This window comes from Lathyrus oleraceus, chromosome 5 (assembly GCF_024323335.1).
Source record: "Lathyrus oleraceus cultivar Zhongwan6 chromosome 5, CAAS_Psat_ZW6_1.0, whole genome shotgun sequence".
Classification (NCBI taxonomy): domain Eukaryota; kingdom Viridiplantae; phylum Streptophyta; class Magnoliopsida; order Fabales; family Fabaceae; genus Lathyrus; species Lathyrus oleraceus.
The window spans coordinates 611,994,965-612,011,527 of record NC_066583.1 but is presented as its reverse complement, the minus strand read 5'-3'; the positions used below and the strand labels follow the sequence as shown (position 1 = coordinate 612,011,527).

The 16,563-nt window shown below is 33.8% G+C and overlaps 1 protein-coding gene across 1 annotated transcript; it reads left to right on the top strand.

The window, feature by feature from the left end:
• The first annotated feature begins 6,136 nt into the window (after nt 1–6,136).
• LOC127082404 (uncharacterized) lies at nt 6,137–6,700 on the top strand. Its single transcript, XM_051022639.1, has one exon. The coding sequence runs from the start codon at nt 6,137–6,139 to the stop codon at nt 6,698–6,700; it is 564 nt and encodes a 187-aa protein (XP_050878596.1).
• The last annotated feature ends 9,863 nt before the right edge of the window (nt 6,701–16,563 follow it).

The following is a 16,563-nucleotide window of genomic DNA, read 5'->3' as shown; positions in this document are numbered from 1 at the left end:
ATAGAGATTTACTACATGAGTCCTACTACCGATGGTTGATTGAGAAAACACCTACAACCGATGTTTACTAGGGAAATCTTCTACCGAGATTTACCATGGAATCTACTGCCGAGATTAACTGACGAAGAGTGTGGAGTAGATGGCTGGTGGCAATAATGATTGGTCTTATGATGTGTATGAAACATGGTTCATGTTTATGCGTTATGATTGATATGCTTTTATATTGTGCATTTGGATTGATGCATGAAGTGATATGGTTAATTGGCGTAATGCTCCATATCTGATGCACATGTAATGATTGATCAATGCATGTAAGTGTGCCCGTGGATATTGGAATTTTAGGGTAAGAAGGGATTGGTTTTATTTTGTTGAAAGGGTCAAGCAAATATAGGTTCTAAAGTACTAATGAAAACTGGTGTTCGGAGGTTAGGCCTTTGTAAGACGCATCAAAAATTGGACTTTGATTTTTAATGTTCGTTCCATAAGGCTCCACGCTATGGGAATATTCTAGATGAATGTGATGATATGCATGGCATGATACTAGAGAGAAGCGACATGATTAATGCATAATAATGATTTATGCAATGATTTTAATGTTTCAAAAAGTGCTCTTGTGATGAGTAATGGGCGGTTAAAATTGTTAAGTGTTTTTTTTGCAATAAGGCTTCTTGTCAAAAGGCAAAGGTTATAGGATGTGGTGCTAGCTTGATCCCCCGACACTCATTTCGAACTCAGCGGTTGTTGATGTATGACATGGTTTTTCTTGAGCAACTTGAAAGTATGGAGAGAGCTGAACCCACTGTAGCTTATCTTTCCCCAGGTTGTTGGGTCTTTGGAGAGATTCACCTCAATACGAGTTTTGAAGTAGTCTTGCCATGACATGACCTTGATATGGCTTGCCCCAATATTTCAAACCCTGAAGCAGTATGCCCCTAACTGACTGATGCTTGAAGCAACTTTCCCCAGATTAAGTAGTTCTTGGAATGGTTTGCCGAGCCTTGAAGTGATTTTCCCCCCGATTGACTGAGTCTTAAAATGACCTGCCCTTGACGAACTACATTTACGTGATCAAGTTCCTCAACTGATTGCATATTATTGGAACTTTCTTGGTTCTAAGTGTTGACTTGCAGATAAAATTGTTTCTTTAAAAATGATAATTCTAATGTGATGCTCATGCAGGTTTTAAAATCAAAGTGATTATTGAGATAATATGGTGATGTATAATGAATGAGTCAATGATCGAAAGACATTGTTGATCTAGACATTCAAAGTGTTAAAATGGTGATGTGAGAACAATATATCAATGAAGGTGATTAGAAAAAATCATTGGAGTCAGTTTAACGCAATCATGTTGTAATATACTTTCAAAATAAACCCTACTTCAATTAGGTCTTTTGAGGGTTGTAACATGGCCTAGTTCACATTTTTTGAACAAAAGGTTATAAGGCTCAATTTTTTAAAATTTTAACCCACCCGATTCTCCTTCTAATGATCTTCATTCTTACGTTTAGTTAATTCGTCACACGTATTCAATTTCCAACAGAATTTTAAAGGTGTAAAGGTAATGGTTCGAGAACCAATGATGTTTTTTGCTTAAGGTGGAAGTCACCCACTTTTGTTAATTTTGATATGATGGTCACCTAATCTTGTTTTTTGTTAAATATTTTGATGATCTCACTTTTTTTCTTTTTATCCCTAATTTTTTCCTGGATCGCTTCTTTGAAGCTTTCGGTCCACCGAGATGCTCTGATTTTTTCCTAAGTCGCCTTTTATGGTGTTGAACTTAGCGGGCTATTTTTTTTTTGCATTTCGTTCTTTTTTTGGAACAATTTCTATGGAATTTGTTCTTTTGGTTTGATTTTGACAAGGGTCGTGACTGCCATGTTATTGGTTATTGAGGAACAAACATTATAACTTTGGGATTTTTCATGATTTTTTTATACTTCATGATGTGTGCGAAGAAGAGAATGTGGTTGAACCTCAAATGTGATGTTTTCTCTTGAAATTTGAATGCATGGTCAAACTAACTGAACTACCCTACCCCTGGTCAAGATTAAGGGTTTTTAGTTCTGAAAGAAACACCAACTCCTAGGGTCAAAGTGATCGACTAGGGATTAACTCCTTAACTCCTTGGTGTTTGGGGATTGAAATAATACCTTACATCTTCAGCAAAGTTTTATTCAAAAGCATAGCATAATAACTTTGGGTATTTTGTTTACATCATCCTCCATCTAATTTTTGCGAAAAGCTTGCTAAAGAAAAGTGAGGTGAAGAAAACTTTGTTTTCTATGAAAAACGAAAGAATTATTGAGAGCATAAACACGAAAAGATTAATTCAAAATATGCATGATCATTAATTAATCTTACCATTCAGAACAAACAATTTTAAGATCAACATGCAAGAAAATTACAAAAATGTTGAAATAGCCAAATGATCATCAACATTGAAGGTAAACTTTCATGATCGACGAATGATAATGATGAACATGAAATGAATTAATGCGATGATGAAAAATAACATATGGTGAATGAGATTAAATTCAAGATACTTAGACTTAAAATGCAATTCACATTTATGTTCACCTTGATTTGAATTTTAACATACATAAAATGGAATGATGTGATGAATGAAATGAATTATGTTTATGAACACAATCAAATGGACCAAATGTTAACTTATGATCCAATGATCATGATGAACATGAAATGATGTATGATCATGAAGAATGACTTGGTGAATGAAGCCATGACATAGGGACATCCCATCCTAATATCAGATGAAATTCAAATGCCCATAGCCAAATGACTTGGTGAAAGAACGACTTGATCAAATAAGTGCTCAACGTGCAATTCAAATCCAACTTAAATGTGTGCTCCAAGACAGTCAAATCCCAACATTGATGATGAACGCTCAAAATTCAGAAAGATTTGATTAACCAATCGATTAGCGACATTAGCCAATCGATTGACACACCCAATTTGGAATGTTTTCATCTTGATTTTCAACTAGAACAATCTCCATTGATTTCTTTCCAGAAATATATTATTAAAACATCAGAAGACACACTATAAATATGTATGCTCTCTCACTATTTCTTGCATATCAAAATTCATCTCTTCTAGCATTTTTCTTGTGTAAGTTCTCTTTCCATAAGTATCATCATGAACTCTTCAAGATAAAAACCTAGAGAAACACCAAGAAGGGATGTGTTCATCGGTGGGTTGGTGAATAGAAAGTAAGAAGAGAAAATGATGATCTTAGGGAAGAAGGTGACTCAACCTTGGTACATGGAGCCAGGCCTCTTAGAAAGTCATAAACCATATCATCAAATCGGCCAAGCCTCTATAAAATATAATTTTTAAAAACCTCTTTTTCTCAAGAAAATATTTTTAAAAATTTCTTGAAGTCATGCCATATGAATTGGGTACTTTCAGAAAAGTTTTGGGGAATTTTTTGTTCTTGTCAATCGATTGACACTTCTCCCAATCGATTGGGAAATCAAAATTGTGCCCTAAAGATTAGGACATCATCTTAATGAATGGTAACGACTAAATATATTTTCTTTCCATTTTCACTTTGCTAATTGATGTTTTTTAGTCCACTAATCGATTGGTGAATGATGCCAATCGACTGACTCATCAATTCTAGCCCCCAAAAAATTCCTTTTCTGTGCCAACCTCTAGCCTATAAATAGAGGTCTCTTCACACATATTTTCAAATTCTGAAACATTAACTTTCATTCATCACTCCTCACTCTCTATCTAAAAATATTTTTTGTTACTTTCTCTCACTAAAGTTTAGTCGTAGTGTTGTCGAGAAATTTGTTTTGCTAGTGAGGCATTTGTAATTATGGAACGATAGCTTTGTAAGTTTTCCGAGGAAGTTTTAGTTTTAAATTGGTTGAATAATTTAGGTAACTTATTTGGGTTTGAAGCTAATCCCGTGAAAATATTTATTTTGGGGATTATGTGATCAAGTCTCTGTTTAGGTTCGAGATATTCTCGTTGTTAGGATCTAATAGGTTCTTGGTTAGCCCGGTATAAAACAAAGGTTTAGTTCAAGCTCAACCCAATGTTAAAATATTACATCGGTTCGAGATCTTCCCAGTGTAAAAATTTCACAAGTTCTTGGTTATCCCGGTATAAAATCAAGATTTGGTTTGTGAGCTCAACTCAGTGTTAAAAGCTCTTTAGGTTCAATATAAGGTTGTCCAAAATCTTGTTTTGAAGCTTGAAGACTGATAACCACAAAACATATCATGTTTCTGACTCAGTGTACATGACATTTTAGTCCATTTTATTTCCTTTTTATGGTGTTATGCTGGTATGATGTGTCTGTTTCAGGTATTTTCCAAGAATGAGCATCCATGCGAGAAATCAGGACGAAAATGACAAAGAACAGAGAAAAGAAGCAAGTTTTGCACTCATGGTGTTTGCCATGATGTGACAGTCATGGCTCCACTTCAGCACAAGGAAAAGTCAAAAGGGCGACACTCATCACTCATTGCGTTCGCCATGAGGCCATGGCGTTTGCCATTGACTTCAAACCCACGTTCTACCCAGTTTACACTCATGGCGTTCGCCATGAGGCCATGGTGTCTGCCATAAACTTTAAGGCCATAAAAATAGCAACTGCCAAACCCAATCCTCTCCCACTTCAGCTAGCAACTCTCTCACTCCTCCTACACGATTTTAGACATTTTTCATCAGTTTCCAGCTCTATAAATAGGTCAAAATCTTAGTTTTTTAAGATCCAAGTTTTAGAACATTAATTTTAGGTAGAAATTCAATTATTGTAAAATTAGTTGTTTCTCACATTGAGGAACTGTTGCATCATAGCATTTGAGTTTAGGATTTTTTTGTGTGTACTTGGATCAATCTTACAACATTCTTGTCGGATTCATTTGCAATTTCAATTTTAAAGTTCTATTTTTATTATCAGATTTTATTTGCAAGTTCTATATTATTTACAAATTTTAATTTTTGTTATAGTCTTGGGTTATTATTATTATTGTTGTTATTGTTTTTATTGTTGTTTATTGTACTCCTCTATTTAATGTAAGCATACATATCAGTTTGGTGAAGCTAATATATTGCAATGTTGTTGTACACTCTCATTTATATATATATATATATATATATATATATATATATATATATATATATATATATATATATATATATATATATATATATATATATATATATATATATATATATATATATAATTATTGTACATGCTTTTATTTATTTAATGAATGTTATATTTCGTTTAATATATTCACAAGTCAGTAACAATGTGTTTCTTATAATCATGTCTGACTAAACTCTTAGAGTCTGGGATGTGAGGATCGTCATTCCGACGGAACTCGATAAAATATAACAACATTAATTTCCAATATTAAAATTCTAAATTTGTCTTCGAAAAGTCAAAAGTTTTGCTCAAGAGCGAAAACACTCAGATATCGATTTCAGCGCGACAATGTGAAAGCGGTATCCGTCCATAAAATTTAGATTTTTAATTTTTAAGAAACAGCTACAACACTTTATTAATTAATTAGGACTTATCGATTTTCAAAAAGTGTTTCGGAATTGTAATTTGTATGTGCAACATCTGGCAACTACGGTTCCGAAATATAACACGGGTTGCGCGAAAGTGATTAGTATTTTAAAATTATTAATTCCTCTAAAAATGATTTTTAAAACAAATTTAAGTGATGAATTTTATGTGAGTCCCGAAGGTACCCAGAAATTACATTTCGGTCTTCGTTTAGTTTAATTCTCAAACCATTTATTTTACATTTGTTCTCAAACAAAACATTTTCCGATAGCCTTAGATTTACAAAGTGACAATAGATCACAGTAAGTTGACATTGGTCTCTGTGAGTTCGACATTTTTTATACTATAACCGATTTTTCCGGGCACTTGCGGATTACGCACATCAAGTTTTTGGCGTTGTTGCCGAGAACTAACAGTCAAAATTGTGATTTCGTCGTAGTACCGTATAGACTAAGACACTATTGTTTCAATTACTATAATCCTAGATAGATGAATCACCTAAATTTTCTCTACAATTACCACTCCCTGTATTTTGAGGAATTGCAAGATTCCCATAAATCTGATCTCAAAATATTAATGGATGATTTTATTGCAACACAAACTCTCTCTAGGTTGGAATATATGATTGAGCGCTTTGTGGCGACACAAACTCTCCAGAATGAAGAGTTTAGAAAACAAAATCTCCATACTAATGAAATCCTTAGGCAGGTGAACATTGTGGGTCAGTCCCTTGCGATTCACAACAAGTCATTAAAGATCCAAATATCCCTACTTGCACACACACCTCTAGGATCCTTCCCTGGGAAACATGCGGATTCTGTAACAATCAATAGTGAAAAAATCAAAAATTCTAAGGAGAATGATAATGAGGAGATTTCTTGTGAGAAAAGAGTAGAGATTGAGAAAAATATACTGACACCACCCGAAAGGGAGGTTGTCGAAGAGGTAGAGAAGAAAGCATCTTATGTTGTTCCTCCTCTCTATAACCCACGGATTCCTTTCACACAAAGGTTTGTCGAAGCTAAGGTAGACTCAAAATCCAAAAGACATGTGGAGGTATTGGAAAATATCCATGCCAATGCACCTTTGTTTGAGGTCCTGCGTAAAAAGAGAAAATTAAAGGACCATGAAACTAAGTAACTCATTAGGGTTACGGGGGGAAGACTTTGAGGTGGTGGATGAAAGAATTGAACCCAAACCTGAAAGTTGATGCTCAGGAAAGAGCCAGAACCACCCCCACAAGTTCAGAAGAAGGAACCACCCCATAAAAGGAAGAAAGGAAAAGGTGAGGGATATGAGAGATGATTTGATAAGTGGCTATGGAAACCAAAGATTATTAAGAGTTTGACTGATGAATCATTCTCGAAAGAACCATCATGAGTGCCTACATTCCTGAGTCGTTGAGCTACCGATGTTAAATAAAGCGTTGCATGGGAGATAATCCACAGGTTTTTTACTCAAATTCAATTTAAAATTTTCTCCTGAGTTTTGAATTATGTTTCATTTTCTTATTTGCTATAACTCTTTAAAAAAATTCAAAAATTATGCTCTATAAATCCTTAAATAAGACCAAAAGCAAATCATAGCCCAAAAATTACAAAAAAAACGCACCAGATAGGTCCATGGAGTTCACCCTGGGGTTCAAAATCATGTAAGCCCATTTTCACAACCCATGGCATTACCACAGGTTCATGGCGTTCGCCGTGAACCTTGAACACATAAAAACTAGTATTTTCACTCCGTTGCATTTCAAACTTTCATATTTCCAACTTCCACCTACTCTTATTCATTCTTTCACTATACACACTCACAATTGATATCTTATTTTCCCAAAATCTTTCAAAACCTTCAAATACAAAAACTTCCCCTCTTCCAAACTCCACCACACCACTTCTATATAAACCCCAAACTCATACCAAACCTCTCACTCCATCATTCTTGCTTACAAAAACACGCCTTCATAACACCATTTCTATTTTTCAATTTTTAACAATGGCTCGAGGAGGAGATGTTGATTTCATGGGTATTGCATTACGGGACGGAAGAGATGGTGTAAAGCAAAAAAAGCGTTACGAAACTCTGTTAAACCGAGCAATTGTTCTGACAAGGCATGCCGACGACTCTTGTTTACACACCTTAGGACTTTATGATAATGTACATTGGATATTGAATAGGTTAGGTTTATCACATTTTGTGCACAAAATGACCCCACGTACGCTAGACTCGTTTTAGAATTTCTAAGCTCACTTGTTTACACTACACAGATAATAAGAGTTAGCACTGTAGGCACAGTCAGTTTCCGAATGTTTAACCAAGAATATTAATTTAGTCAAAATCATATAGCTGACATGTTGCATTTTCCACATGGTGAGGGTGTTGTTTGTGAAATCCCGTTATACATAGATTGGGCACGTGAATTTGGTTGTTTTGGGGAATAATTAACTGGTAATCTTTTTGATATTTTTGAGGGGAATAATGCAACTCATGTCCTTGATCTAACCATAAGATACTTTCTCCAAGTATTGGCACATTCCATTTTTGGTCGGGAGAACAATAGTAGGATTAATGCAATATATTCATTCTGTTTTTGAACCAACGCGATTAATTCAGCCATGTTTATGCTAGTCCATATGCAAGCAATTGTCACTGTTAAGAAGAGACTTATTTCTATTGGAGGAGTGATTACCTTCATAGCTCGTGCTTTAAGCTTAGAAGCGGAACTTACTATTCTTGACCCTCTACATGCACCTTCCCTTGATATTCATGCATGCCGCCATATACGGTTGATTAAAAATAGGAGGGATGAGAGATATTCATTGATGATTGGTAAGAGAGAGGTTCCTAGTGTTGTTTTACCATGCCCGAACTGCACAGATGTGTAAAAAAGGACTAATTGGATTTATAACTTGAATACCGGTACTGAGGCCTGACTGATGCCCATGTACATTCAACTAATCAACTTATTCATATTTTATTATATTTAATTATTTATTTAAGGGTTAAACATACTTTACCCCCTAAAATGTGAGCGAATTTTGGTTTATCTTGTGTAAAAAAAATTGCTTACCCCCTTGTAATATTAGATTTTATTTCTTTTGCCACTTTGATGGTATGTCACTTATGGAATCTTCAAATTTACTGACCGGACAATTCACGTGGCATTTTATTTAATTATTAATTTATTTTTTCCACTTGGATTTTTAATTTTTAATTTTTTAAATTTTCTTTTTTAGAAAAACTTATTTTTACAAAGGTAAACTGAAATTCACTCACATTGCAGGGAATAATTATAAGGGGATAAACTGAAACTCGCTCACATTGCAAAGGGTAAAGTGTATTTAACCTATAAAATATTAATAAACAAATTATTTAAAAAATATAATTTTTTTTTTGAATATTTTCTCTTTTTTAAAATTTAAAAGAAAGTTAAAAAATTCATGTGGATTTTAAAATATAAATAAATAATTAAATAAAATACTATATGGTCCGCCAAGCGAACAAATAAAAAGATTTCATAGTTACTATGTCACTAAAAAGATTTAAAAAATATAATTTAAATATTACAAGGGGGTAGTCAAAGAATTTTTTTTACAAAAAATTAAATCAAAATTCATATTATAAAAGATAAAGTATATTTAATCATTTATTTAATAATTTAAAATTTGGAGATATTTATTGCATTTTAGGAGGAGTCTCCAGTTGAATGGCGACTCCTCTTAAACCCTACACAGGGGCGCCAATTGGATTGGCTAGGGCACCTGCCCTAGCCAATTCAATTGGTGCCTCCATTCAATTTTTAAGAGGAGTCTCCAATTCAATTGGCGACTCCTCCTAAAAGTGGAGTAATTTGGAAAAATTTTTAAACCAAGGATATTTTGAGAATTTCGTTGAAAAAGTGGGTTATTTTTGTAAAAAAACCGTCAAAGAATTCTTCTTATAAAAAATTAAATCAAAATTCGTTCATATTATAAAAGATAAAATATATTTAATCATTTATTTAATAATTTAAAATTTGGAGATTTTTATTGCACCTTACTCTATGATAACTTTATCCAACTTTTTGAAATAAATAAATAAATAATACAAAATTAAATATAAATTTAAACTACTTTTCATCCGTATAGAACTTAAATATTTTATATAGTTTAAAGTATCTATTTCTTGGTGAAATAGATACTTTAAACTATATAAAATATTTAAGTTCATCTCATCTTACAACTAACCAATATATACTTTCAACCAATATCAACACTCCGGTCATCTCATCTTACAACTAACCACCAATAAATTTTACAACTAAATTGTATTCATATCTAAGGTTGAAAATAAATTGTGTTTATATCTGAGGCTCTTCAATGTTTCCTCATGTTACAACTAACCACCAATATTTTTTAATCTTATCTTATCTCACGTATAATTCTTTGCTTTCATAAAAAATAAACAAGTTATTATATAAATTGACAAAAAAAAAAGAGTTAGCATAAACGGCAGAAAGGGTAGAAACGTGAATGACTTGATGAATAACTTAATATGAATGTAATGATATTTCTGGCAGAAAAAATATAGAAGAGAATCTAAAAAACTAAAAGTAAGATGAGAATCAATACATTTTCTTTATTCTAATATTCCAACAGTGAGAGTGATAGATCATGTGAATGTGTTTGTTAATGCCACTTGTCGACGACCCTCAACTCAAAATCCTTTTTAGCTGTATTAACAAATTTTAATTTAATATTTTAAGAATACAAAACTATACTTTTATAGTTTTATATAATCATTCTTACCAAAAACAATGGAATCAACTCAAAACCTACCAAGGAGTATTTGATGCTTCCTCTATCTTTTTAAAGGACAGTGAAGCATTTATTTCAGTGGCATATATAGCAGTATATTACAGCTAAGATTGCGATTCATCATCATCTATCAACTCAACACCATAATATATTTGTTTTCTGAACTGCTTATAATTATTTGCTGCATATTTAGAATCCACACGTTTCATCTTGTGTCCATGTTATTCAAACTTCATTTTCATTGCCAATACCTCTCCTAGTTAAGCAGCAAACAACTTTATATTTTTCAATAAATAAACAACTTTATAAAGATCAAGGTAGAACTGAGATGCTACAAAGACTTCAAGATTTGATGGATAGTCAATTGAATTTGACACGTTCGATTTATTGCATGTAGTTGTGACTCAATCACTTGTATGTACTGTTTTTTTAGACATGAAATTATGTACATCTATTTTTGTTGCACTATTTCTTTTCTTTCATTTTATAAATCACACGTGTAACTAATACTGTTACATTAGGTGCTTATGGTCTCTCTTGTGTGTAATATTGAAGATTTAAAATTTTTAGGCAAAATATTTTTTTATTTCTTAATTATATTTTTGAATTTATTTTAGTCTCTTAATTATTTTTCGTGTCAGATTGATCTCTTAATTCTTAAAATGTGTCATGTTAATCTTTTGGCTAATTAGTGACGGAAAAATTCAAAAACTCGTTCGTTAAATTTGTCGCTAATGAGAAAAAAAAATGACACGTTTTAAGAGTTAAGAGACCAATCTGACACGATAAATAATTAAGGGACCAATCTGAATCTAAGGTTATCATTAAGGGACAAAAACGAATATTTTGCCTAAATTTTAATTAGTTTTGACACAAAAGTATGAACAATTAAAAATAAAATCGAAAACAACGTAAGTATAACATAAATTAAGATGTTGAGTTGAATTTGTAATTAAACATAAAACACATTTAAAATAACAATCAGAGAGTGTTGGAGTAATTTCAAATTGTGAAAAATAAACAAACGGTTTGACTTATGCAACAACATCATTGTAATTGATATCAAACAAATATAGTAACTAATCTTTCAACTCATATCTTCAGCTCATTTGGTAATAATTTTATTGTCGAATCAAATTTTAAATATTTTTAAATTGATTCGGTTCAATGTCGGTCTTAGTAGGATGCCTCAACAACAAAGGTATTTGTCAAAGTGTGGAACTGATGACGGTTATGATAAAGTGAGTCGTTAAAATATATGTAGACAATTTTCCCACATGTAATTCCTATTTAAATTAAATAATATTTACTTTTTTTATTTCTATTATTTATTATTATTATTATTATTATTATTATTATTATTTTATTATTATTATTATTATGTAGTTATTAAAAAAATGTGAATACACATAGGCGTTAAATATATTGTTGCCTCCTCTTTGTCCTACAAAACTGGCGTCTCTCTTGTTCAAGAAACATCGTGATCGCAATCTTCGATCCACTGTTCACATCGGCATAACGCATTGAAAGCTTTGTTCCACCGTAGTATACGTATGCAACACCATTTTTGATTCTGCAACGAAACAATGATGTCATTTATGGGAATCGACTTTTGTGTCCTACAGTTTCCTCTATTCCACGTTCTATCCACATATCTGAGCTTCGAAGAGGTTTCCAGCAAAGAAATCAAGGTCTCCAGAAGTCGAAAATTTATATTTGTGTCGTTTGGATCCACTGAATTCCGATCCAACATCCAGCAATTGATTGTGTAGATTCCGACCTGCAGCGGAGGAGGAGCATCAAATGCTCCGGAAACAAGAATACGATATTGCAATGTTCGGGTCGGCCAGGGGCATCAACCTTAAGCACAAGGAAAGTCTGCCAGTGGTCGCCTTCATATTCAATTTCAGATTCGTAAATCTAGGTTCGGTCAGGTGTCATATCGCCCTAGGCCGACTGATGTCACTGGTTTGATCCCACCAAGCACCCATTTGTCTGATCCTTATAGAATCCGAGGGAAAATTCAGCTCGGACGCGAGCAAGGTTAGAAGGAATCACCTTCATGATATACTGCGGATACATCCACACCCCGGACAATCAGCATCAAATGTCTCATTATCGAAAAGGTTTCACGTTAGATATCTCATAATCTTAATGACTAGAAGCCGGACCCAGACGACCATCAAAGGTCTGGGACCACAGAATGATGTAGGAGTTACGATATGATGGGTTATCCCGAACATGGAGTAGCTCAGGGAATCACGCATTCAGACAGACATCTGGCTGATGGAGTAAGGAAGAGGCATGTGGCTCTCCATCAACTAGAGAAGTCTTCAACACCCCAGCTCAGTTCCCAAAGAAAAATTATATGGGTCGTCGAGGTGTGAGCCAGGGAGAAGGGTGGCCCGCGTCCAATGGATCGTGTTGGGGTATAACTACCCAGGAGATTCTACATGCTACAAGGCTAGAAGTATGTTGGAAGAGATTTTATCCTCAACTAACGCCAAATGGGACCCCACTCGCTTCGGGCAACACAAGCATCTCGGATGTATCAAAGAAGCAGGTTTGAGCCTAAGCAAACTGGACCATCTCAGTCCCATAAATAAGAACCAAAGACACACAACAATGATCAAACCTCTCACCATCCAAGGCCCCGACCCTCCGAGTTAGTCGAGCATCAGGCCACTCGGATATCACATCCAAGGGAAAGCGCCTAGTATAAACTTGCGCCCGACCACAAGATTTAGTCAATGTATTTTTAAATTAATTATATAATAGTGAATTTATATATATATATATATATATATATATATATATATATATATATATATATATATATATATATATTCTTGTTCTTCTTTCTGCCTTGTCCCCTTTTCAGAGCACCAAAACGCAAATGCATGTTGCAGCGAATCGGGAAATAACCAACACAATTGATACCCGTCCTAAAACTCATGGGTGCTATTGAAGACATTTTGCATGTTCGAATACACCATTCAAAACCCCCGACACTTATCACACGTAAAAACCCGTGGGTGTTTTCGGATCGAGCGCTCAGATACAACAATTAATTCCCCACAGTGCCCTGTGCGCCTTCAGAAGTCAGGGGTATTGTCGGATATGATTCGAGCGCCCGACTACAACAATCAACTCCCCAGATCGCCTTGTGCGTCTTCAAAATCAAGGGGAGTTATCGAACACAATTTGCACGTCCGACTACAGCAACCAATTCCCATATGGGTGCTTTCGAAGATGTTTTGCACATTCAAATACAACATTCAAATACCCCATGCCAAAGAAATGCACACTTTCACGCATAACTACACATCCCCTCTGGATCTAGCCAATCTGAGGGCGAGCGTGGTGAAACCTAGAGACATCCACCTCGACCCGAGCTATAGCCTTGGGGTAGGGACATAGATCCTCTACCTCTGGCCGAGTAAGATCCTCTATGACACGGAGCGCAGTTCAAAACATGGTTGCATAAAGCTAGCTTCATGTTCCTCTTCTGTAAGTACAACTAAAAACACCACCATGATTAACCGAACTAATACCTTATCAATGTAAATATGATTAAGGCATAGTCGCACCTAGCTGGTATTGTATGAAATAGTTATAGGTATGAAGAACAACATAAATGATCAAATCTGATCTCATGTTCCACTAGTCTCAATCCAACATACGAACACTTCAAACTGCAAAAAAAAAATGCTTCATCCAAGCAAACACACTCTAAGCACAGCTAGTTATGCACTATTACCTCGACATTCTATCAAGTCATCGTGTATACCTTAACGAAACTCACTTTTGGACGAAACATCCATACATGGCTTCGCAAAATATTTAAGGTCATTTCCACTTTAAGCAACTATTATTTATCGCTTTCTACGGTAAACAATGATGTAACTTGCAGGATTCTTAAGCAATCCTTAGCTATTCTCGGATCCAAAATCTCCCCAGATCACAGTCGAACAATGACGACCATTGAAAAAGGAACAATATTATACCAAAAAGCATATTCATGCAAGGGTAAAAACTGAAGTACATATATGAAAATATTGTTTACAAACCGAGGCACAAAGCCCCAATCAAATACTAAAGGAGGAAATAAAAAGAAAAAGAACAAAATAGCGCTCAGACATCGGCGCACGACTCTTTATATACAAGACCACCTCTAGTATCCTTCTCTAAAGAATCTACCAAAGGGTCTAACTAGTCAACAGTGATAACAAGACCAGGATAAAACAACTGAGCCTACTCCAACATCTCAATACAGACCCCACGTACAACCTTTATTGCTTGTTGAAGAGATTCCCAAGATTTTTGCTAAGCAACAGCCACCTCCTCCTCGAGAGCCTTCAAAGCATTGACCCAGTCATCCTGCTTCTGTTGAAGAGCTTATAGATCCACTGCAAACTCCTGACACACTTTAGTCGTATCTTCAGAAACCTTCTTGTAGCGCTTCTCCCCGTCAGCAAGGGGGTCTTCAACCTTTCTATCTGAGCAGCCAAAACGGTCAATCTACCATACCGATCTGCATCTTCTCACATAGAGCTAAGAGCATTGGCATTTTCCTGAAGCTTGGCCAATTCCTTCTCAACATCGAAATTTTGTCGCTTAAGGACTTCACACCTCTCCCTTAGCTTATCTCGTTCCCTTGAAAGCTCGCCAGAACCCAGAACGTCATCCTGACGAATAACTACAATAGAAACAAAGGAATCATCCTTGAACAAAGTATGGGAAGCATCTGCAAAAAGACTCGATGTAACACACAAGAAGCTTTATTCTACTGTAGTTTCTGTAATCAACATAAGTTCTAATTCCGCAGCGAAACAATTTGAAATATGTGTATTTTATATATTATAGAACAGGATGATTATCATGATAATAAAATTGAAAATCAGTTATTGTAAAAACAATATCATGCGATTAAAAATTACCAAACTTTAAGATATTATTTAAATAAAAAAGATTTTTGTCTTATCAATTTTAAGATAGAGTTTTTTCAAAAATGGTTATAAAATAACTACTATCTATACTAATTTATATGAACTTTTATTTAAAAATGAGAGTTTTTTTGTTACAAAAATTTAATAATGATGGTTAATCACTCAAATTGCCAGTGTGTATGTTTAAAATCATTAGAGTCAAAAATTAAAATTAACATGATATACTTTGTATTTTATAAAGACATGTTATTGTAAACAACTTATTTGTAGCTTATAAAACAAATGTTTATTACATTTATTAAAATAAACGCTTATAATAAGCTCACATAATAAGATGTGTTTACAAGAAAAGATAAATGATTTAAATTGTTTTTGTATATGTTATAAGTTGTTTTCGAAATCTTAAAGAATTTATAAAAATAAATTATATATATATATTCGGCTAACTAAGGTCCAATCGATGAGTGACTGGTTGACGTGATTCTTTAACAAATTTATTTCTCTCAATATTTGAACCTTATCTCAACAGCAACATCGATTCCTATACATTATTAGTATTTCTGATTTTTCCTACTCTTCCCCCATCACCAACGGCTTCTATTCAATCTCACCACATCAACATATTCTTTATACTATTTTTATAAAAATAAAAAAGGACAACCAAACTAACAAAGATTAGCATATAATAATATTTTTAACTAAAAAAGTTTGTTGTGATATATTATAGTGCCGTATTAAACTTTAAAATGAATAAAAATGAAGAGAAGCAAAATCACTTGGTATTTGCAAAAGAAAAGCTTTCCCTTTCACTTCACCAAAACGCGCGTTTGGCTTTTTTTTCTTTCGTGCTGGCTAATAGCTAGATAGAGAGACCCGTGGAGAATTGGATTTGTTATTTCATGTTCAGAATATTTAAATCATAACTCAAATAATAATAATAATAATAATAAGTACAGAAATATTAAATGAAAATAAATGTTTTATGGATGAGGAGGAATTGAAAGCTATGATTGAATATAGTATGATAATGACGAACAACAGAGCCAAAAACTGCGTCTATGTTTGTCTTTTTCAATGGATGAAATGAACAAGACTTTTCTTTCAGAGTACAACACGTATACGACAACAACAATGTTTTTTATCTCTTCAAGTTTAATGTCTTTTGGGGCTAAAAGTGAGTACATTTTCTAGGATTCAAAATTGAAAAATGTTTGTGCTCATTACCATGTTTAGTTTTTATTATTATCTTTACGAAGGGAAA

Coding starts and splice junctions, on each gene's coding strand:
- LOC127082404 (XM_051022639.1), top strand. CDS start 6,137: ATGGATGATTTTATTGCAACACAAACTCTCTCTAGGTTGGAATATATG.